Below are 23,213 nucleotides of genomic sequence, written 5' to 3' on the forward strand. Positions count from 1 at the left end.
TGAAGAGACAGCATCCTACAGACACTTCTTATTGCTACTTCACATATTGAAGGGCAGGGCTGTGTGTGTGAATTTTCTAAAGAACCAAAATAATCAGTGCAATTTTGAAATCGGTGGTTGGAATTAGTGCAACTTGGAAAGGTTCAGACTGTCATATTGATTCAAAATGGCATCCAGTTGTATCCAAACACAGATGAAAATCTGTTCCTTGATCTCAGGAAGCATCATGCAACATTTGGTTACGATATCTTAAAAGGTGTTCACATGCAGAGCTAACAAACAACTTTGCAAAATATATGGTAGAGAATCTGGAGTGTCTGGCACCAAGAATGCACCCACAGCTCTTAATGACAAAGTTTTCGAAATGCTTATGTGATTTTTATTATTGCATTTTTACTTTGGTTGTAAATTGCTTTGGGACTTTTTGTAATGGGAAGCAAAATCTAGATGTAACAAACCTAATTGTAGGAATGATCCCTGGCATCAAAAAGATGCTTTGAATAATTCCTCATATCAGCATCAGGTCCTCACCCCCTTCTCCCCCTTGGCTGTTATAGCAAGTATCAGTTCTGTCAACAAAAAGTCCTGGAGCGTTCCCTCCTGTGATCATGGATCCAAGCTGAATGGACCCTGCTTTATTGGGAGTTCAGAAAGTTATTTACCATTTAAAAAACATACTTTTAGCAAAAACCTGCCTGTGCATTTATTTTCATTTGCCTGTAGTTATTTTCAGAATCTGGAGTGTGTGATAAAGCAGGCCTTTATCTAAGGATGCTTGCTTGTCCCCATAGGCTGGTAAATATATGCTGTTTTATGTGGTCTCTGCCTTTGTTGTATTTCATGACACTCTGATGTTAAATTGCTTTTAATAATATTTCATGACACTCTGATGTTAAATTGCTTTTGAGCTGCCCTGAACATTGCATCGGCAGTAGAACAGCAGGGCAGAAATCTTTTTTTAAAAAATAACCTTTGTGCCTTGCTTATGAACTTCAGAGGCATATGACTACCCACTAGAGTAGATGGGGCTTTGGTCTGATCCCATGAAACAGTTCTTAAGCCCAGAAAGCAAAACGAGGGCTCCCCAAACACTTCTCACTGTATTGAAACATGCAGTTTGGAAGATTTCAAATACTGGGGAGCCTGTAGCACATTCTACCAGTTCTAGAACAAGGTGCAGCACCTTTGTTCGTTATGAAGAGCTCCATAATTTTATTTAGCTCTCTGGATGCAATGAACTACCACACAGGTACAGCTGGAGTCCAAAAGCAGCATTCAGAGGTAAAAGGGAACAAAATCAAGACAGTCCAACACACTCTGAAGTGCAACGCTCAGGCAAAGAGGAACTTGGGAGTACAAGTCATCCTGTAAACAAGCACACACAGAAAGGATGGTCCTCAGGCTCATAATGAAGTGGTATTGCCGAGAGAAAAATATTGCTTCCATGGAATGACTCTTACAGGAGTTGATGTAAATGGCATACATGGGAGAATATAATGAAAATAGTCACTGTATACAACTAACGTAGGTCACCACCAGGACTGCCACTATTTTGCAGGCAGGATTCAATCACATATTAGAAATTTAGGTTTATGCAATTAAAGTGCTCTGGCGCTACCAATCCACTTTTAAATAATTTTAAATAAATAATGCTTTTAAATAAATAATGCTTGGCAGGGGGTTGGACTCAATGGCCCTTGTGGTCTCTTCCAACTCTATGATTCTATGATTCTATGACTTTCTGCAGTTAGGAAAGTGATAGGGAAAGTGAACTGATTGTCCCCACAAACAAACCAGAATGAATATTCAATAAGGAGTGAACATCATATAACCTTTGTGCAAGCAAAATGAAGATCAATGCTCAATAAATAGGTTACCTGGGTGAACCATTTGGGGCTTGATGGGTAACTATACAAGACTCCTGGACAGTGGCAAAAAAGGAGTGAATTATATGGATGACCCATTCAGAAAGACAGTCTTTAATTGTAAGCAGTTACACTGACCACTTACAATTTCATGGCTACAAAATCTAATGTAGAACTTGCCCAGAATGGCACATGAATGATTAAGTCTTGCAACAAAGCTATCTGCATTGCTCAGCATCGGACAGAAACAACCCAACTTCAGTCAAGAGTCAGCTAGGCACAGTAGCTAGAGTGTTCAGCAGACTTGCGAGGACCAAGATCTAACACCCTAGTTTGGGCCCAAAACTCTATAAGTAGTCTTGAATAAATATTCATTTCAGAGTCACTTGCAATCACAATGTGTGTGTATGTTTAAAAAAGGTAAAGGACTATTGCCATAACCCACCTGAGTCCTTGTGAAAGAAGTCTAACGAAAGCTTATCAATTCAAATTATACGGCAGCAAATCTCAAGGCTCTTCTCATGTTTCCTGGGGAGCCCTTGAGATAGCTCCTTCCTTTGTAGTATTCAGATAATACCAAAAAGAATGAGGCCACGTGACTGAAAAAGATCAGGGTAGGAAGGAACTTGTCTGCCCCTTGAGCAACAGCATCACATCCATACCTGCTTTCTTAAGATCTCAAAAAAAAAATTCCTTACGTTGCTGTGCACAAGTGCAGAACCCATGTGTGTGACTACACAGAGGCCATGCAGAACAATCCCAGTTTCTAAGAGGAAAACACAGGTGGTGGACTCCTCCCATGTGACAGATTCCATCTGATGTTACCTGAGGTAGTGGGAAGACAATATTGGGTAACACTTCAAAGTTTTTACAAGAACAGTCAAAGGTAAATAAACATTTAAAGATGGAAAAGGGTCGTGCAGGTAACATGACATGTGGTCTTTTACACAAGAAAAAGCAAGGGGGGGTAATCACACTCATATGTCAATGAAAGACCCCCTGCTGGTGATTTCAGCCCCTTTATCTGTAACCAAAGCTCCACTAAAGAAAAAAACAAGTCCGATTCAAAATTTAGCATGAAATGGTCCTGGTTTTAATGGTCCTCATTGTTTTAATGAGTTAATTTGGTTGTGATAGTCATGCTAGTTGTTTCAACCTTCAAAAAGTGGAAAGGGGGAAAGGGAAGGTTGTGGTAGCTGGCAACTATTTTCTGTTGGGAGGGGGAGTGGAAATGTAACAACAGGTTTACCTAGAACATTTACAGTTCCAGAAGATTAGACAGTACAAACCCTTATTTCCTAGAATATCCACAGATCTGTCAGGTCAAGTAAAAGTTGGCACCAGTTGTCGAGTCAGTTTGAGGACTTCTATTTCCTCAAAGATTGGTTCACACATGCACATGTACATCACTTGGTTTTTCTACACTTGATTGTGGTTGGTAACCAGCAGTTCATAGAGTGAACTGACTCAGCTGAAGAACAGCACTGTGTTTTGGGTGGTGTAAGGCAATGTGGAGGCTTTTATCTCTGGTGTTTTACCTCTGATACACGAATGTAAGCCAGAACTTGTTAATGCAGTCAGCACTGAACAGGTACATGTGAACTTATCATTACATTTCAGAATTTCCAATGGTCACCCTCAACATGAAGCTTTCAGATCAAGGAACTGCTCTCTTAAGTCATGCCTGTCATAACACTGTATAACATACAAAAATATGACAGACATATATATGGGGAGGAAACACGTCATCAGTGAGCTGCTCACAATCCTGGAAGACACTTCAAATCTTTTATCCAAGACAATCATATTTAAATGAATGTTTCCAAAGAAAGCAAAGTCAGCTTTATGTGGATCCCCTTCCTGCATGCGTGAAATTATACTTATTTTGCTGACATATTTGCACAAAGATCTGTTGTGAAAGGGGGGAAGAGCAACAAACTCTCAATCTCTCTTGCTCTGCCCCCTCCTCACACCAATACTGCCCAGCAAGATGTCTCCTGATCAACTGCATAACAACACATTCCAGAACAGACAAAGGAAATTGACTGTAATGGGCTAAAGCATTTACAGGAAATGCGTTTGGGAGAAAAGGGGCAGAATTATCAAAGAATCAAAACAAATATAAAAGGAGGCACACATTCAGCATATTAGTTAAGAAGTTAGATGACATTTGCATTCTAGCTCCTCAGAGTCTCTAGGCCAACTGAGAATTTTTAGAGGCACACCAAATGTTTTAAATGTACACTTAATAATGTAAAATCTGATTGATACTGACAGAGGCTGCTGGCCTGGTCAGCTGTTCAGGAAGCCACAACTGGATGTAGTTCCTTGTTTGGTGCACACTTTGTGGCAAACCCTGCTTTGCCTCTGTTTCAATTAGAGAAAGAACCCCAGTTCCTTCTTGTGGTCCATCACAAAAAGCCAAGCCCTTTACTGCAAACCTATCAATGATCCCAAATTTTGTATTTTCATCAGACGATCAATATTTGCAGACAAATTTAGTCTTCTAGCCACATAGAGTTGAGGGGAAGCTTAAGCACAAACTGAACAAGGGAATCAAGGAAATGTGTGTCTTAATTCAAACCCTTAATTAAACCACCTTCCCTTACAGTTTCTTAAGTAATGAATGGCTTTAGGTGATTAAATGTGACAAGCATGAAGAGCTGGGGCTGTTTTTGAAAAATGCCCAGTACATCCCTACCCCTAGCTCTTTCCTCACCTTCAGGTTGTTCGTCCCTCAAACCAGAATTTTGATGCTTCTTCCTAAAGATACAAAACTCATTATCTTTGCTTAGTGCTTAACCCTGTGTTCCTCAAGGTATACCTATGTGAAGCAGTTCTGGGAAAGAGAATCAACGTTTTTCCTGAACACTGAAAACCACATCTCACAATATATTTTGTGCCTGGGCACCAAGGCATCAGTTATGATGCTTCAAATGTGGCTTTCCCCTTGTAAACAAACCAGCGAGGTGGTTTGGTTCTTGCCCACTTGTCACTTTTGTGTATTTTAAAAAGGGAAAGCTGTACTTGAAATATGCACTGCACATGTCTTTCACAATCAACTTGGCATACATGTATTTTGTATTAATTGGTAACATGCAAACAGAAAATTTCTCACTAGATACAGCCATCAAGTGTGGCTGGAGAACTGGTAAGGCTCAAACACCAAGTTCCCTCAGTAACATTTGGAGAAAGACACGAGCACCCAGTATTATGGCATGGGAAACATATGCTACAACAATGGGCAGTGGGAGATGAAGAAGAATGAGTACCAGGGATAGGAAAGTGGTAGTCCAGAGACTCAGTCCAGTCTCCATCAGATGCCTGGTTTCTTAAGACACTTCTTCCCTTTATGCAAGGTAAGCTATATGAACATAGGCTCATTGTTCTGCTCCACCCGTCTACCTGACCATTTTTCTCACGTTCTGCTCACCAATGCCTAGTTCCAATTCATTTCTGATGTTACGGGAGACTGGCCTTTTAAACCTAAGATTTATTTATTTTTGTGATCACTCAGTTGCTGGATACAACCTGAGTGATGCAGCCAATAAAAGCAGTTATTTAAAGCGTAGGTTTTCAGCACAGGCACGGATGGAAAACCTCATTCTTGTCAAAGACAGATGACAATATAAAGAACCACTGCTTGCAAAGGCCACTGTTTGATTACCAATACATCAATAAATCCACAAGAGCAATGGGATAGTTCTAGATCTGAATATGCCAGGCCAGGCACACCATTGCTACATCTACAAACTGCCCCCCCCCAGAATAATTACAATGCCTCCATTAAAAGCAATAGCTTCCAAACTGTTCTGGAGACACCTTGGGCTCATAATAAGATTGAGCCTGGCAAACCAGCTTCCCTGAAAGAGAGAATAGTGAGACCCACCCAACATGTCAGGTTGCAGGCTCAAAAAGTCAGAAGGGCTATGCTCCAGGACCTACTGCAATGCACAGTGGATTCCTTGGTAGACAGGGCAACACAGAAAGGATTCCTTCAAGGCAGATAGTTTGAAAACCACTGCATCAACAAACCCCAAGTAGAAATCTAAAGAAATATTTTCCATGGGAAGGTCTGCTTTCTGGTAACAGCTGTGAACATAAAGGTTATTCTTGATAACTCCAAGAGAAATTATTACCCTGGACACATACAGATGAACTCGGGAAAGCTGAAAGGTTTGCGTAGCCAACGGTGTGAAGTTTGTGACTGACAAAATACAGCCATGATTTCACTAGAGGAAAGCAAGATTTGAAGTGTGCCTATTAAATGTCCTTCCTTAAAATAAAATTAAAAAATGCACTATGCACTCCAAAATTATTTCTTCAGGCAATCCATATACAACAGAAGGCACTGTTATCCATAGGACCCCTTCAATTTCACATGGCAAAGACCTGAGAAGTGCAACTCAATCCAATTCCATACAGCTGCTTCCCCATTTCACTGGGAAGAGCAGGAACAGAGACGTTCTTCAGTCCAACAACTTAGAAAAATACCACAAGAATTTATACATTACAGTAGCTGGTTAGAAAGAGTGTCCTAATGAGAGGAAAGAGGGTTGACCACTGCCTTTCCCAAAAGGAAATCATCTTCCAGAGCACTCCATTACCTTCCCTTGTCTGCTCACAAGTCACAAATGTGTGTTGCTGTTTTAATAAAATGCAATAATGAAATATTCTGCAGAGTCCCTTAAGCTTTCGTCTTTTCCTCCTTCAGTTGCTCCCTGGAGGATTGCCAAAGTTAAATGAAGAGACCAGTCCTTTGTTATCAAATGTGAAGCCCGTTTGCTGCTCTATCCTCTTTGATTCTAGAATTAAAAAGAAATAAGTTTAAGAGACAGATAGTAAGTATGTTTTTTTTTAAAGCACCAATGAACCTCCTTCAAAATGCATGCATTTATTTTCTTAAAAGATTGAAATTTCTGAAGTACCACCAAGGCGGGGGGAACAAAATAATCTTGCAGATTTGTATATCTCTATATTGTCCCTGCACTACTGGAGATGGGTAATATTCTGTAGTGGAAAGGGAAAACTACTGAGCCCAATAGAAAAACACCCACTCTGCAATTTCCACATTTTGCTTGTACGGACAAGTAGGTAATATATAGGTGTATCATACAAGTAGAAATAATCTATTCCTGTATAATTCATTTGGTTAAGATTCCTGTCCTAATAAGGGTGGGTAATGCAGAGACTGTTTAGGGAGTCTCTAAACTCAATTTGTGTGCAACTAATTCTCTGTAGAGATCACTGGTCCTACATACCAAGTGACAACAGTGTAAAGTGGACCTCTAACAAGGCCTAACAAAGGAACATAGAAAGCTACTTTATGCTGAGTCAGGACATTGGTCCTTCTAGCGCTGTGCCATCTACTTTGTCTAGCAGCTCTCTAGAGTGGCAAGCAGAGGTTCCTATCATTACCTACCAATCTAATCCTTTGAACTGGAGATGCCAGGGATGAAACAGGGAGCCTAAATTTGAAGCATGTGCTGTGTCACTGAGCTATGGTTCCAAGAACTATGTTGATAGCTTATTTATAGTGGCAATATATAGAAAGCCACAAATGCTTTTTTGTAATTTAATCTCAGTGGACTTTTAAAACTCGCATACCTCCATTTCTACTTCCCTCACCCAAGTTTCTTTGTCCTTTCTTACTGAAACAGAGAAAGTTGGGAGGGCAGAAGAAGAGCTATGCTTGCAGTTTCCTCTGAGTTGTGCTTCTCCATCCTATACATACTGCTGCTGTCTGCTGTGTCCGTTACATATTTATTGCCTCCAATTTCTCTCTCACCAAATGTTCCCTGGCACTTCTCTATCTTCGTCTTCTCTACAGGGAAGATAAGGACAGTGAGAATTCTCTCTCTTGCTCTGAAGACTTATCTATCTCTCTTCAAAGGATAGAAGCCCCTGTGAACTGAAGATACCTCCCCTCCTCCAAAGAGTATACAGTACACAAAGGGTGCTTACAATGGGAAAATCTATTGAATGTGCTTCTCTCTTTGTGCAATCAGAATATGTTTTGTTTTAAACTTGAGGAAGCTTGAATTACTTGACATGGTTGCAAATATTAAAATTCTTATTTGTGCAGTGTACAATTCATGCTTCTACAGACATCCTTGCAACAGAGTAAATAAACAGACTCACCTGCTGAACTCCTCCGGTGTTCAGCTAACGCACAGATGCCCTGCAGCTGAGTCTTCTGATCATTACTGAGTGGTGCTGTCAGCAAGTGGTACCAGGCTGCATCTCGGCTCTGTATCGCTACCAACACAGAAATAATGGTCTTTCTTTTAAGAAAGTTTCAGAAAGAAAAGGCAGATACACAACCCACCACAACCTTCCTCCATTATCATTAAAACAATCCTTTTCACAAGTAGAAATCTTCTACCTTTGGCTTCAGTATATTGAGCTGAAATACCTGTTCCAGTGAGCAAAGACTGTATGACATACTTGGCAACTTATATCTGATGACAAACTAGGAAGACAAGTAGCTGCCTTATATTAAGCCATTGGTCCATCTAGCTCAGTATTATCTATGCTGACTGGCAGTGGCTGTCCAGGGTTTTAGGCAAGGATCTTTTCCTAACCTTACCTGGAGATACCAGGGATTGAGTCTGGGACCTTCTGCTTTCAAAACACTTGCTCTATCACTCAGCTACAGCCCTTCCCCTAAGCTTGTTGGTTTTAATCATCCCACCCCAGAAGCAATAATTTACCCATCATCTTTGTATCCTGCCCTTGCTCGGAGAATCTCAAGGACACCTGACGAAGTGATAACTCATTTTGTTTTCAAAGTACAGTACAGTCATACCTCGTAGTACCTTGGTTCTCAAACTTAATCCGTTCCAATAGTCTGTTCGACTCCAAAAACTGTTCAAAAACCAAGGCGCGGCTTCCGATTGGCTGCAGGAGCTTCCTGCATTCAAGCGGAAGCCGCCTCAGACATTCAGCTTCCCAAAAAACATTTGCAAACTGGAACACTTACTTCTGGGTTTGCGGCATTCAGGAGACAATTTGTTTGACAGCTAAGCCATTTGAGAAACAAGGTACCACTGTAATCCAGCGAGGTAAGTTAGGCTGAGAGAGAGTTGCCCAAAGCCAACATCTGAATGTCATGGCCAAAGAGGATTTGAACCAGAGTTCTGACTGCCAAAGCCAACAATCTGCCTGAATAAAATAGACTTGTGTACATCTGAATCTGGGACATTTGGCATAAAAATATGTTTTTTTACTGCTTGACTATGATCCTTCTGATGATGGGAGAGTTAGGCTATGCTATTTATGAGTTAGGCTATGCTAATAAAATCAGGGTTAGGCTATGCTAGCCCTTCCCAGAAAAACAGCTTGAGATTGTGATTCTCTTTCTGAAATGCAAGAAGAAAACAAAGAGTTTTCCAGCTTAGCAGGGTTCCTCTATCTTCTGTTCAACTAGAGTTTCACAGAATCCTTGTAGGATACAGAGTGCATGTTTTGGACTGAAAGTTAGCCAGTGACCTGACTGAATGTTGTGCTCCAAAGATAACAATGAATCTGACAAAGATTTTGTAGCCTTTGAGAAGACAGAAGACATTTGTGGATTTTTTGTTATTGCTCTAGGTTTCAGATGAATGTACCTAGTAGTGCCTGTGTAAAGAACTGGTATTCATCCACACCATCATCCAGGTCGATAGGGGTGCTGAAACCTTCTAAAGCAGTTTCTTCCAGTGCATCATCATCCCAGTCATCGTCATCATCTTCATCGTCATCTCCTGCATCACCGCCACCACCTGTATGGTTTTCCTGCATCTCCTGGCTGACTTCATTGGCCTCCTCTTCATCACTTGGAATCTCTTCTGTTAAAAAGTTTATTTTTAATAGAAGGCATGTCACAATATATTCAGGATTTAATGGGGCACTTTGGGGGGGGAGCAAAAAATATTCTAAATTTCCTGGCCCCAGTGCTGTCCCATAAATGAGCGGTTGCAATTCACCTATGTAGAATAAGGAAAGCACTACACTCAGGCAAAAATTAAACTGCTGACCATCATCCTTCTAGGAGGTGGCCCAATTCTCAGAGAGGGTTATTCAACAACGCAATATGGGAATATAAAGTACTGCTGAATTTTTTAAAATATGCAGTCCCTCCCTCTCAAGGAAGCTGAAAGACATTATGACAGGTATTTTTGCTAGTAACAAATAGAAAAATGATAGCTGATGAAACAGTATTGCTATAGCAACCATCCCCTGCCCTCTCCACTGAAATGCACACATGTATATTAATTATTTTACCATTATCTTCTGCATCATTCTTTTCAGATTTAGCATGTTCTTCATGATCCGTATGCTGCCTGGTGGCACACAATTGTTTCAGTCCCAGGAACAGAAGGAGGACCGACGGAACAATCTGAGCAGCCACAGCATCTACTGCAGGAGGTCGGTTGGGCAGCCCCATCAAAATGCTCAGCCCTATGATGCACATCTTCCTATCATGGAGGCTAAACACACATACACACAAATGAGTGAGAATCTCCCATTTTTATTTATTACAGGTTTATTTAAACCTCCTTCACGATGAGATCTCAGACCACGTTACAACAATTTATAGTCGCACAATTTAAAACCAGGTAAAAGAAATTAAACAAGAAACCAATACAGTTTAAATCAGAAAACAGAGATGTGTATAAAAACACATCTCAGCTGTCAAAGGCTGAGGATTACTTTCAGAGCAGCCTGGGAGGTTCTGCTCTGGTTCCCAATCACTCTCAGAGGTGGCAGCATAACAACCAAATAGGCTCTCTGAAAGAGGCCTCCCTGTCTTGGATAGTAGATGAGGACAACGCATACTGGGATGCTTCCCTTACATAGGCCCAATACTGCTTTTCCTTTCTTTTTTTATAGACACTGTTTAACGGGAATGAACAAAACTTTTAATTATGTATTTAAAAATTCACCAGATGCAGAAATTCCTGAAGCAAAATTCAGACGGGAGCTAGAAGAAGCAGAAAAACCCAAACATCAGCCAAACGATTCGAAGTGGCAGCCATAGTAGAACTCCAATTAAGTATCTCATTTACATCATGCATTTAAAGTTTCATGCTGCAGAACGGCATGACAGGGGGTCTACGTATTGGTCGCCACATAGAAACAAGCAAGCAGTCAGGGGAGGGTGACAATGTGCAGTCACCTGTTTGGAGTAGGAGGGCGGAGCAGGGTTTGAGGAAAAAGAAGAGTTGTTTGCTCTTTTGACTGTGTGGGAAATTCATTCTCAGGGCCGGCCCAAAACATTTTGACACCTGAGGCAAACCACAAAATGCTGTCCCCCTCCAGGGAAGAAGGGGTGAGTGAAGTTCCACAATGGGAACAAGGGTGGGAGGAGACCAGCAGTGCCTTATATTCGCCAAGAAGCCACTGTAGAGCTGGCACTGGAGTACGGATGCTGAGGAGACAGCAGTTCCCATCTCCAAGGAGCTCACCACAGCTGTTGCTGCCACTGGGGTAGGGGCGGCAGCAGCAGGGTGATGCATTCCTTGGAGGCAGGATCTGCTGCCCCTGCAGATCCTTCCACCCGAGGCGGTCGCCTCACCTTGCCTCATGGGTGGGCCGACCCTGCTCATCATTTAAACATTTTACTAAGCGCATACTCCACCTTGTATCCAAAGGTGTCGAAGGTGGTCCTATCACACTAACAAAAGAGACCATTTATGGTTTGAAATAATACAAAATAATATGATTTGAAAAGAACTGAAAAGGCTGTACACACACAAAATGGAATGAAAAAACATGGCACAGATTTTAGAGTCATTCCTGGGAACAGAAGTGCTGTTACATCCCTGTAAAATGGCATAGCCAGTTATTATCCAAAGTTTCCCCCGCCCAAGAATAATAATTTGCAAAGAGTCCGCTGCTAAACAAACACATGTGGTTACTAATGAAGCAGATGCCCTGCCCTCTGGAGAATTATAATGACGTGGGACCAACTATAAATCTGACAGAAAAATTAATCTCAATTGGGCTGAAGAGCACTCTCGTACGGAATGAAAATTGGCAGACGGACCACTGCAAATAGGAGCAATAAACAGTGAAATATTTGGCGGGGAGAAGGGAGAGGGTGGGGGGGGAGATTTTTTTACCTCAAAGACTTGGGATGCTCCTTTTATTGAAAAGTGTTATCAGCATTCAAAGCATGTGCCTCTACCTTAAATTAATGCTCCAACTGGGCTCAACATATTTTTTAAGAAACAAAATTGTTAAGAGTATCCTTCAAGTAACTCACAAGAGGATTCACTGTGGAGGGGAAAATATATTTTCAAGACCATGATGGTAACTCAAAATGGGCCTTTAGTGAGGGAGATCACAGAACAGGAACCAAGAGAGCTTCAAGCCTGCAAGGTTTGAATGAGCATAGCATGAATTACCCATGTCTTTGGTCTCCCTTCTTTAGGAGACATTTTTACAGAGGAAGGATAGGGAACCTGTGGCCCTCCACCAGATGTGGCTGGACTAGAAAATCCCGAGCGTCGCTATTTGTATTATTTATTAAATTTATGTCCCACCCAGTCTACCTAAGGAACCAAAGGGGACAAACACCAAAGCGCTAAAACAATAATATTTAAAATAAAACAGGAACACAGGAAGGTGCTTAGACCGTTGGTTCATCTAGTTCAGTAATGTTTATGCTGAATGTCAGTGTAGACAGTACTAAGCTAGATGGACCAAGAGACTCAGTATAGGGTCTTAGAATCATAGAATTGTGGAGTTGGAAAGGAACACGAGGGTCATCTAGTCCAGCCCCATGCAGTGCAGGAACATAGATTCCTTCCTAAACACAAGGTGGCAGCAGTATAGAATGCAGAAGGTACAAGAGGTTCAAATGCAGAATTAGCCACTGTCTGCATTTGCTAGCTAAGCCAAGGTCTTCTGCTCTTGGATGTTTGTTGAATTCCGGGAAATCTCCGTTTTAAATTTTAAAAAAAGTTTCTAATCTTTATAATGAGATGAAGAATATGATGGCAAAAACTAGGCCCTTAGTGCCAAATAAGTTGTCCACTCTTGGCTCTTAGCCTTAGATAAATTGGTCATGATGTAACCATCGCCTAAGGGGAAAAGTCTTAGAAGCAAAAAACTGAATGAAGAGTCTTCTGTTTTTTTAATTGGCACAACAGGACAAAAAGCCTTTTTATTTTAAAATATATACTAAAGAGTTACATTCTGCCGCTGATGCACCTTTGAAAGCTGGATAGCTCCCCTAACCACAGAATGTAATAAAGCCCTTTTACAACCCACTCACCAGAGCAGTAAATGTCATGTTAAAACTGCATTTATGAGACACTGTAATTCTTTGCAGTTACATAACATCGACTCCAAGACAAGAACGAATATTACAAGATGTCAAGACAGCCACAGTAAATGGCTTCCGGTTCTTGTTAAATGTTTCCTCCTCAGCCTTAAAGGACAACTGTCTGTTACTGTTCATCGTAATCGTCCACAGAAAATGACTTCCGAACACAACAAAATTCAGCAACACAACAGATTCAAGTATGATCTGAAATCCCTTATCGTTAAGAAATCTACAGCTCGGTATAAATGTTGCCATTCACAGGTTGTGAAAAATCCCTTACTCACACAGATGCTGCATGTGGGGAGCACAACATTTTAAAACTCCTGAATCTATATACAGCAAATGACTTCTATACACCCATTAAGACAGAATTGGGAGGCACACGCTACATGCACTGAGAGGGAAGGCATGAGCTTCTTAAAGCCTATGATTTTTTTGGGGGGGTGTCAAAAATGCCATTTATAAATGGTGAATTGGAGGCTGCTGTTTCGCTTTCACTTCAGGGGTGAGATTCAACCCCAAAAATGATTTCGGGATGAGGGGAGGGGTCTTAAAATTTGCCACCTCATTTGCAAGTGGTGAATTGGGGTATGGAAGCTGTGTGTTGGGGGGGGGGATCCAAAATGGTTTTAGAAGGAAGCGGCTTTCAACTATGGGGATGGGACTTCTCTCTCTTTTTCTTTAAAAAGCTGCCAATTTTAAAGAACAGTAAAACCTCCGCTGCAATTGCCCCCACTGATCATTTCCCCACAGATAACTTTACCTTTCTCATTTGGGAGGTTTGCCTGAAATACCCCCACCCCACCCATTCAGGCACTATTAGAAGACATTGCAAGGTGATCACCTTTACTATCAGCCAGCAACCAAGCCTGCCTGTATGTCCCCTGGAAAGAACAGCCTGGAATCAAAATGATACCACCAACAGCCAGAGGCTAAAAGCAACCTCCCTCTTCTGCACAGTGACATATCCCTAATTGAAACAAAATAAAAAAATTCCTTCCAGTAGCACCTTAAGAGACCAACTAAGTTTGTCACTGATATGAGCTTTCATGTGCATGCACACTTCTTCAGCTCATACCAATGATAAACTTAGTTGGTCTCTAAGGTGCTACTGGAAGGATTTTTTTTACTTTGTTTCGACTACGGCAGACCAACACAGCTACCTACCTGTAACATATCCCTAATTATAATTGCAATTTGGTATGGATTTTCATTGTAAGCTGCTTTGGGAACCAATCTTAGATATCTATATCTATATCTATATCTATATCTATATCTATATCATCTATACCAAGCAAACATAGCATGGCTAGTATTTTTTCTTCTTGCCAGTTAGTAATTTCTGAGGATTTCTATGGCTGACGTGGAGTCTTCTTAACATAACCGAGCTAAAGTGTGTTGTCAGAGCTGCTTCCAGATCCTAGCTCACAGAGGATCACGCTAGCCAGCGTTCACTTTATAAAAGTCTTTATTGAGTTACAGTTTCCATTCTCAAGCTGCCGCGTGCAGCTCTACGTCTTATGGGTTAGACCGGCGAAGCTCCGTCTGAGTCTCCGCCCCCTGTACACCAGCTTAATACCCTAGCCTTACTCCACCTTTTCCGCCTGACCGTTCTTCTCTGGGTCCCTCTGCCCCCCGCGGTCTCCTCCTTCCTGGACTCTTCTGACGCTGACCCCCCGGACCCTTCTGTCTCCTTGCGTCGGGCTTTAGGACCTGGCTCCCTTTCCGGGCTGCTTACTGCGCCACCTTCCTGTGCATTTGAACTTGGCGCGCGCGCCCAACCTTCCACTTTCCGCTTAACCGTTTCTTCGCTCCCCGATGGAGGTGTGGCCACTCCTGACTCATGCCCTCCCCCCTGCTGCGAGCTGCCAGAGCTCGATACCTGGCGCCCTTCCTCTCCACTGCACTCTGTTGGTGACGCTGGCCCCGATTTCCAACTGCTGCCCTCTGAGCCCCCTCTGGACCCTTCTTCCTGGGGTGCCCCCCTAGGCTCCCCCCTTGCTCTGGCCACTGGCGCTCCTTTCTGTGAATCTTCTGATTCACTGGAAAGACTCGGAGATCTCGGGTCGTCGTCATCACTCATCTTTTCTTCGGCCTCCTCCCCCTCGCTCTCTGTTTCCTCCCTTGCCCTCGCCTCTGCTCCTGAACCCCTGACATGTGTGTATAAAACAAAACGATTGGAGGAAAAGATGTTATTTTTAAAAAATAAGCCAAATAGATTTTCTTTGTTGTAAAAAACATATCAGAGTACAATTTGGAGCTGCAGTTGGTGGGGAAGGTCAAGGAAAATCCTCCCTCCACACAGGTTTTGATATTTTCCTGGACCCTCTACGCAAACCAAAATAAAAAGTCGCTTTCCAAGAAGCCCTAAGCTTTTAAAAAAGAAAAAAGAAAACCACTGGACACCTACCCAAGGAAACAATCTGTATCATTCATCCACTGGTTTATGAACTGCGCAGTGATGGGCTCTGGGTTGTGAGGAAATCTGATGTTCTCTAAAGTGTGCAAAAGGAGATCAGGGTTGTAGTAAAGGGCCGCAATGGCCACCTGGAGACACATGGTGCGGAGCTCGCTGGTTTTAACCCCTCGCGTTAAGCGCTCTAGGACAGCTTCTACAAAGAGCGGGATGCACTGAGGATAGAAAAACAGGAGAGACATGGGGTAGAGGAAGCAAAGGGAAAGTGGAGAGATGAAATATGTTCAGAGAAAGTTCCAGGCATTAAAAGGCTTTAACTTACAATTAGAATTACCTTTCCTTAGAATAAGGGTCAGGGAACCTGTGACCCTCCTGATTATGCTGGACCACAGTTCCTATGACCATTGATCATGCTGGCTGGGGCTGATGAGAACTGGATCCCAGCAACACCTGGGGGGCCACAGGTTTCCCCATTGCTACCTCACAAGCATGCAGCTATACAGCACACAATTCCTTACGTGACTTTGAAGGAGAAATTATGTTATAAAACCATATAATGAGATACTGGCTCTAATACAGCTTCCTAAGAATCTCGGCTCTTTTTTTTTAAAGGCCTGTTTTTCTTTTTCTTTTTTTAATATATTTTTATTGCTTTTTTCCAGATATAAATATAAAGTCAGATAACGAAAGAAAAAAGAAGAAAAGAAAAACAAAAGAAATCCAACTTTCCATTACATCTTTCCATAACCAACTGGACTTCCCCACGTCTCCCTCACCCTGCTTTCTTTACAATAAAAATATCAGCAAATTAATAGCTTGTTTCATGTGTTATTAATACTTTCAAATAATTCTCTTTTGAGTTCAAAATACTTATTATCAATTTACTTTTGCCCTAAAATAAACACCATATTATTTTAAACTTTAGTCCTTTCATAGTCATATCTTAATTTCCAATATACAAAATCTTATTGCTGGAGCTTAATTTTTCAATTCATGCAAATTATTGGCATTCATATAACTTATAATATTTTTGTAAATAGTCCTTGAATTTTTTCCAGTCCTCCTCCATTGTCTCTTCTCCCAAATCACGGATTCTGCCTGTCATTTCGGCCAGTTCCATATAGTCCATCAATTGCATATGCCACTCTTCCAGTGTGGGCAAATCTTGTGTCTTCCAGTGCTTTGCGATAAGTATTCTTGCTGCTGTTGTTGCATACATAAAAAATGTTCTATCCTTCTTTAACACTTTCTGGCCGACAATGCCCAAAAGGAAGGCCTCTGGTTTCTTGGGAAAGGTATACTTAAATACCTTTTTTAACTCATTGTAGATCATTTCCCAGAAGGCCTTCACCCTTGGACAGGTCCACCAAAGGTGAAAGAATGTCCCTTCAGCCTCCTTACATTTCCAACATTTATTATCAGACAAATGGTATATTTTAGCAAGCTTGACTGGGGTCATGTACCACCTATATATCATTTTCATAATATTTTCTTTCAAGGCACTACATGATGTTGTACCCAATGTCTTGAGCCCATTTTATCATGGCTGATTTAACTGTCTCATCCTGAGTGTTCCATTTAAGCAGCAAGTTGTACATTCTCGAAAGTACCTTAGTCTTTGGTTCTAACAGTTCTGTCTCTAATTTCGATTTTTCCACCTGGAATCCTGTTTTTTTGTCCAACTTAAAAACCTCTTGAATTTGAGCATAATGAAACCAGTCTTGCACCTTATGCTTTAATTTTTCATAGCTCTGTAACCTCCAATTGTCGCCTATTTTTTCTATTATTTCCCCATATTTCAGCCAACCGGCCTCCATATTGGGTTTTTTTCGGGCCTTGGCCTCCACTGGTGATAGCCACCTCGGGGTCTTACTTTCTAATAAGTCTTTGTATTTTGTCCAGACCATAAATATTGCTTTTCTGACAATATGGTTTTTGAACATTTTGTGAGTCTTTACCTTGTCGTACCACAGATATGCATGCCATCCTAGAGAGTTATTAAACCCTTCCAGATCTAGGACATGTTTTTCAGTCCTGCAATTAATGAAGAAATGGGAACTATGCCTAATGAAATCTCAGAAAGCCAAAGAAACTGCTGAACAAGATTTCCAGTTGTCAGGAAGCAAAGCTTCGCGACCCTATGAAGCTCTTTGTTGTTCCCGGGGGGTATGCAAAATAAGAAAAAATGTGCAACTCTGCTAAATATGCATCATTTATACCGGTCACTTCTCTGAGATAGCTTGTAGCCCATCATATATGAGTCCCACCTAACCACCAGCTGAAATACTTGTGTAATGTACAAAGCAGAGGAGCTACTGCCAGAAAGTTGGCAATCAATTTTGGAAGCAGAAGGCCAGAGAAGCAGAGGCAATTTTTTATTAAAATATTTTAAAGCACCCAGAGCGCCACCTGGTGGTTAAATTCTCACCACCCGATTATAACTTCTCAGTTTGATAGAACAGGTGTGGGGAACACCCATTGGCCATGCTTGCGGGGGCTGTGGAGTTCAGCTACACCTGGAGTCCTATGACAGATGAAGGATGCTTTGGAGGGGAAGCCTCCAACCTCCCCCAACTCCCTGTTCAACCTTTTCCTTTACCTGCTTCCCCAGATTGCCCCCCTTTTTTCTCTTCTCCTTTGGCATCCCACCATGACCCCACTTCATCTCCGCTGTTCTCCTCTTGCCCAATTTTGTCAGCTGCCAACAGGAAAAGGTGGCAATGCCCAAGGTCCCCATGCAGCTCACACCCCTTTCCCCCTCCCTACCCAGAGCAGTGGGCGGCAGGTGGCGTCTGACTGAAGGAACAGACTGGCAAAAGGGCTGGTGGTGACCTTGAAAAGCCTTTATGGTTTGGGACAGGGATATCTAAAGGACTGCCTGTCAGTTTACATTTCTTGGTACAGAAAGTATTGATCTGATGTGTAGAGATCTTTCCTATTCTAATTAATTCAAGAGGGTTCTGGAAGCCTCTCTGTGTGAAAGAAACAAGCAGAAGGTTCCTGATGTTTGGGAAGCTGTGTACAGCTGGCTTACACAGGTCCTGTTATCTCTTCCTGTCAAGGTCATGCTGACTAAAATAATAAGGCCAGAAGGGGCCTGGATTTCACTCTTTTCTATCTCTCTTTCTTTCTGGTGTGGTGTTCTGTATATAGTATGCTTAGTGATAAGGTTTAGTCTTATTATAAGTTATTGTAAGTTTAAGTTAAGTCTGCTGCAACTGGATTTCTTATGGACAGTGCCAATCCTGAATGTATTGGATTTGTGACCATTATGCTTATTTGCCTTCAGCAGCAGTAAAGCTCTGCTGGATGAAATATTAATGGTCTATTTTTTGGGACTCCTGCAACATGTTTAAGTTTTTACTCTGCTAACTATTCATTGGAATACTGCTCTGGATCAATACTGAGTAGAATTCAGGCTTGCTTACTAAGACATGCTTGCTTACTAAGGTATTCCGTGCAGGCCCTCTTGGGACTGGAGAGGGGGCTTTCTCAGTGATTGTGTCTAGACTGTGGAATTCCTTGCCAAGGTAGCCATGTTTTGCCCCATCTGTCATGCTGAATCAAAGTGACACCTAGCCCAGCACTACAAAAAAATAACCTAGGCCAAATAGCCCATTCCTCCAAGCACAAACTAGACCCATCTCAAGCTAGTTCTATCTAATGATCATCAGCAAAAGAAAAACTGTATGCCACTCTATGATTCTATGATTACCTGGTCAATACCCCTCCCTTTGCACTGCAGAATAATGACCTCTAAGAGCTTGGCTGCATGGCATTCGGCATCTTCTCCTGCATCACCAGTTAATACCTAGCAACAAAACCATGAACAAATTACTGAGAGGTCAGTTGATACTAAACATGCCCAAACAGAACATGTTTGCTCAGGGTGTAAATGGAAACTGTTCTGAACCATTCATGTCATATCTGAGAAACATATTTTCCAATACAGTATGACCTCTTATCTGAATAATCAGCAAGGCATCCAACATAACTGGATAACAAGAGAAGAGCAGACATAAAAACAGAGGGGCTAATCACACGAGCTTATACAGAAATGAGGGATAAACAGTAAATCTGAACAGTAACAATTTTAAGGTGTTCCCATAATGGGAGTCTTAGTATTGGCACTTTTATTCCTTTTCGTGGAGTTAAGTGGCACTCACTGAAATTGATCCCCAGCCTTCAAAAACAGGGTAGAATCTTGAACATTGTGGTCTGAATCCGTATGTGAATTAAGAGTTCTCAAAACATTATGCTCAACAGGCTCAGTGAGCAAAAAGCAAGAGAGCTCGGATCTGTTATTCTGTTTTCAAGTCTCACTGTCAGATTCATGGAGCTAGAATAGGCCAAAAGGCCATTTAGTACAAAGCCTGCACGCAACGCACAGCTGTCAATCCCAGCAGATCTACCTCAAGTGTTCAGACCTCGGCATGCTAAAAGCAAAGAGGATGCATGGCAGAGCAAAAAGCTCCGTGTTGCTCAAGCAAACTGAGCCATGGCCCTCTACTAGAGAAAGGCAATTCTACTAATACTCTGTGGGACTTTTCCCAGAACAAGCACATTAGGAAGAGCAACCGAAACTGAATATTCAAGAACAGAATAAGTGTTTGTCCTGTTTGCTGGTACAGCTCATGTATTTAAAAGACAAACACATTCACAGTACTCTAGCATATGTTTTTGTGTAGGATATACATCATTTCTAGTTGTAAAGTGGGTGTCTTGCATGCTGATGTGCTATGAACCTAAGTGAAAGAAGTAACAGAATTGGAAAAGGATCCAACATATGGCGTGGGCAGAAAAATCCTGTTTTTTTTAGAAAGCCATACCATGTCCAAAATCAGTGGGTATAAGTAACTACATTCATCCTGTCAGGGTAACATGCAGGCATGACCCTCAGACCCTGGGTTTGAAGTCTGCTGAAGGGAAGCAAGCAGAGAATGTATGCTAAAAGCAGGTCTAAACAGGACTACTTGTGACCTTTACATTTCACCCAGTGCTACATTTTTCGGTCACTTTTTCATATTCATTTTTGATACCTAGTTGGTAAAGGTATGAACAATGGCAATACTTACCTTTTTACACATGGTGTAAATTATCTCTAAATTTTTGGGATTTGACAGTAACGTATCGGTATCAACAGTGACATAGTTGTGCAAGAGAGGCATCATATCTAGACAAAGGCAAGCAAAACAGTTAAGCTTGAGAGCAAAAGTAAGGTTAGCATTGTAGAGTTGTTTTCCTTGCATAGTACATGTTAACAAGCACTATAAACACATAAATAACTTAAAGGGGGGGTGGGAAACAAGTTCCTAGGGCTCCAAAGAAATGCCAGAAGTGTGTTGACAATCCCTGAAGCCATCTACATGACGGAAGGAGGAAATGTGCAAATTTACTCAATATGCAGAGTTTATATAGGTCTCAGAAACTGGATTGCCACAGCCCAAATTAAGTGCACACCACTCTGCACAAGGCTATCCCGTGCACATGCAGCTCTGAATCTATAGCACTGAGGAACAATGCAAGCTTGTTTTCACTCAGCTGAGACAAATTGACAATTGATACACTCCATCATAGCTTCCTGAACTACTGCTAGCCAACATAATACTTCAAATCGAGTTACTTGAACAGATCTACTGCTCCAGTCTCTCAGGTTATTATAACATCAGTCAATCCCCTTTCAGAACACACTACAGAGCTCATTACCTGCAAAGTACTCAAAGCAATCCTGTTGAAATACTTCATATAAGACACCCAGAAGCTGCCACATTTGAGGTGAAATAAGATGGCACGTCAAGCTGTATGCTAGAGAGAGGATTTCTTCATAGAACTCTGAAAGGGAAACCCCCGCAGATCTGATGAGGTCTGAAAATAAAAGTTTGCAAATCCCACACAAACTGCAAAAATTCATACCATTATCAATCCTTTATACAGCAATTTTAACCAGCAAACATGTTTTGCAATCATGTCTTTCTTGAGGTATACTGACAGCAATCTTGCCAGTTCACCTGAAGGTGTGACGGTAAGGAATTTACCAACCAGCACTGCATAGACTTGATTCAGGGCTTAAACAAAACTGCACATTTAGTGCAATTTGAACCTGGACATTACAATACTATACTCCCATTGTGTGCCCCACTGTCAATTCCCCAGGTATGTCTAGAACTGAATTGACTGTTGTTCCGTTGGCCTTCCAATTTGCACTACAGAAAGCAATCTATATGTCTAATGTGCAACAAAAGTAAATTCACAACAGGTGACTTATTTATGCCTAAACTGAAGTGGATAGCAGAGAAAATAAGTTGTTAAGGCAGCCTTCACCAATCCAGGCCAAAACATCTGGAGGGCACCAGATTGGCAAAGGCTGGCTGGAAAAAGAGGGTGTACTATATTCTAATATCTAATTCAAGACTGGCTTTTAGTTCTCTGCAATACAAACACAAACAAAAAATCTGGAAATATTTTCTAGAAGGTCAGCTTTTTAAATTTACCTATTACGTGCTTCTGCAAGACGAGGCCAATGATCTGTAAGCAAATGCTCTCCAACTGTTGAGTTATCTAGAATAAGAAGAGATAGAGACTGTTTATAGCATGAAAGTAACAACTGAATGCTTTTGTTTAAATGAACAGTTGCCCTAAAACAAAAAGCTAAATTTAAAACTGTTTTAAAATTATGACTGGCTGAAAGCTGTAGGCAAAGGTTCTGTGGAACAGAATAGGCCCACAGCGCCACCTGTTGACAAGTGATGGAGAAGGCTCACCTCCTTGTGGTCTTGCACGACAGTAAGGATTGTATCAATTGTGTGAAGGATCCCCATAGCCATGACAGTTTTATCCTCCAGTTCTTCATATTCTTCACTTTGGAGAACTTTCCCAAATATCTCTGCCTAAAGAAATCAAGACACAAAACAATGGAGAAGCAGCCTGCTGATTATGTCATCCTTGGAGACTATGAATAATAATAATAAATTATTATTATTATTATTATTATTATTATTATTATTATTATTATTATGTATTAAAGCCATCAATGGGCACAGCACCTTGCAGTAAGTCCTGCACTAGTGGTTAGAACACCTGGAAGCCTGGGGAAGAGGGCTTACCATCATTGCCCTCCACAGAACTTCCCATTGGCTGTGTTGGCCTCCTCTAGTGAGAGAGCCAGCTGTGAACTATCTAGTTCCCAAACTGCATTTTAGCCAGGCTGCTTGGCTCTTGGAATGCAAGGCTAGAACTTGTAGTGTAGCCTTCCCTGTGCCTGCCCCCATCCTGAACTTTTGAGTTTTCTCTGTATATAGATTATTTCTTTGTACTGTTGAACTTATCCTATTTATCTGATCTTATAAGGTCTTATGTGAATTGATGGACATGTTTTGTAAAAAATTATACATATCGTTTCAAATGTTTGGTATGTTGATAATAAGCATAGGAAGCTGTCTTATACCAAGTCAGACCAGTAGCCCATCCAGCTCAGTACTGTCTATACTGACTGGCAGCGGCTCTCCAGGGTTTCAGGCAGGGCACTACCTAGAGATGACAGGGATCAAACCCGGGACCATCAGCATACAAAGCAGATGCTCTACCACTGAGATACACCGAGTTGCTTGTTGTGAGGCAC

General features: G+C 41.5%; 1 protein-coding gene and 1 long non-coding RNA gene across 7 annotated transcripts in view; both read right to left on the bottom strand.

Moving 5' to 3' along the window:
- Positions 1–352: 352 nt before the first annotated feature.
- Positions 353–861, bottom strand: LOC308596838. Its single transcript, XR_014012725.1, has 2 exons — positions 675–861; positions 353–633 (listed from the first exon to the last, which is right to left on the bottom strand). It is a non-coding gene; the product is annotated as an uncharacterized lncRNA (long non-coding RNA).
- Positions 862–2,928: 2,067 nt separating this feature from the next.
- IPO8 (importin 8) overlaps positions 2,929–23,213 on the bottom strand; it is a 42,700-nt gene continuing 22,415 nt past the window's right edge. For 3 of the 6 annotated variants that reach the window (XM_081211997.1, XM_081211996.1, XM_081212000.1), the window contains exons 16-25: positions 22,357–22,482; positions 22,087–22,153; positions 21,302–21,460; positions 20,671–20,768; positions 19,311–19,406; positions 15,590–15,810; positions 10,131–10,336; positions 9,476–9,694; positions 8,007–8,123; positions 2,929–6,670 (exon numbers count right to left, since the gene is read on the bottom strand). In XM_081211997.1, the coding sequence (XP_081068123.1) occupies positions 6,576–6,670; positions 8,007–8,123; positions 9,476–9,694; positions 10,131–10,336; positions 15,590–15,810; positions 19,311–19,406; positions 20,671–20,768; positions 21,302–21,460; positions 22,087–22,153; positions 22,357–22,482 (1,404 nt within the window). In that variant the 3' untranslated portion in view covers positions 2,929–6,575. The remainder of the gene's footprint in view (positions 6,671–8,006; positions 8,124–9,475; positions 9,695–10,130; positions 10,337–15,589; positions 15,811–19,310; positions 19,407–20,670; positions 20,769–21,301; positions 21,461–22,086; positions 22,154–22,356; positions 22,483–23,213) is intronic. The other 3 variants (XM_081211999.1, XM_081211998.1, XR_014012704.1) reach the window with 2 other exon arrangements.

Source organism: Podarcis bocagei (genome assembly GCF_964188305.1).
Source record: "Podarcis bocagei genome assembly, chromosome: 10".
Classification (NCBI taxonomy): domain Eukaryota; kingdom Metazoa; phylum Chordata; class Lepidosauria; order Squamata; family Lacertidae; genus Podarcis; species Podarcis bocagei.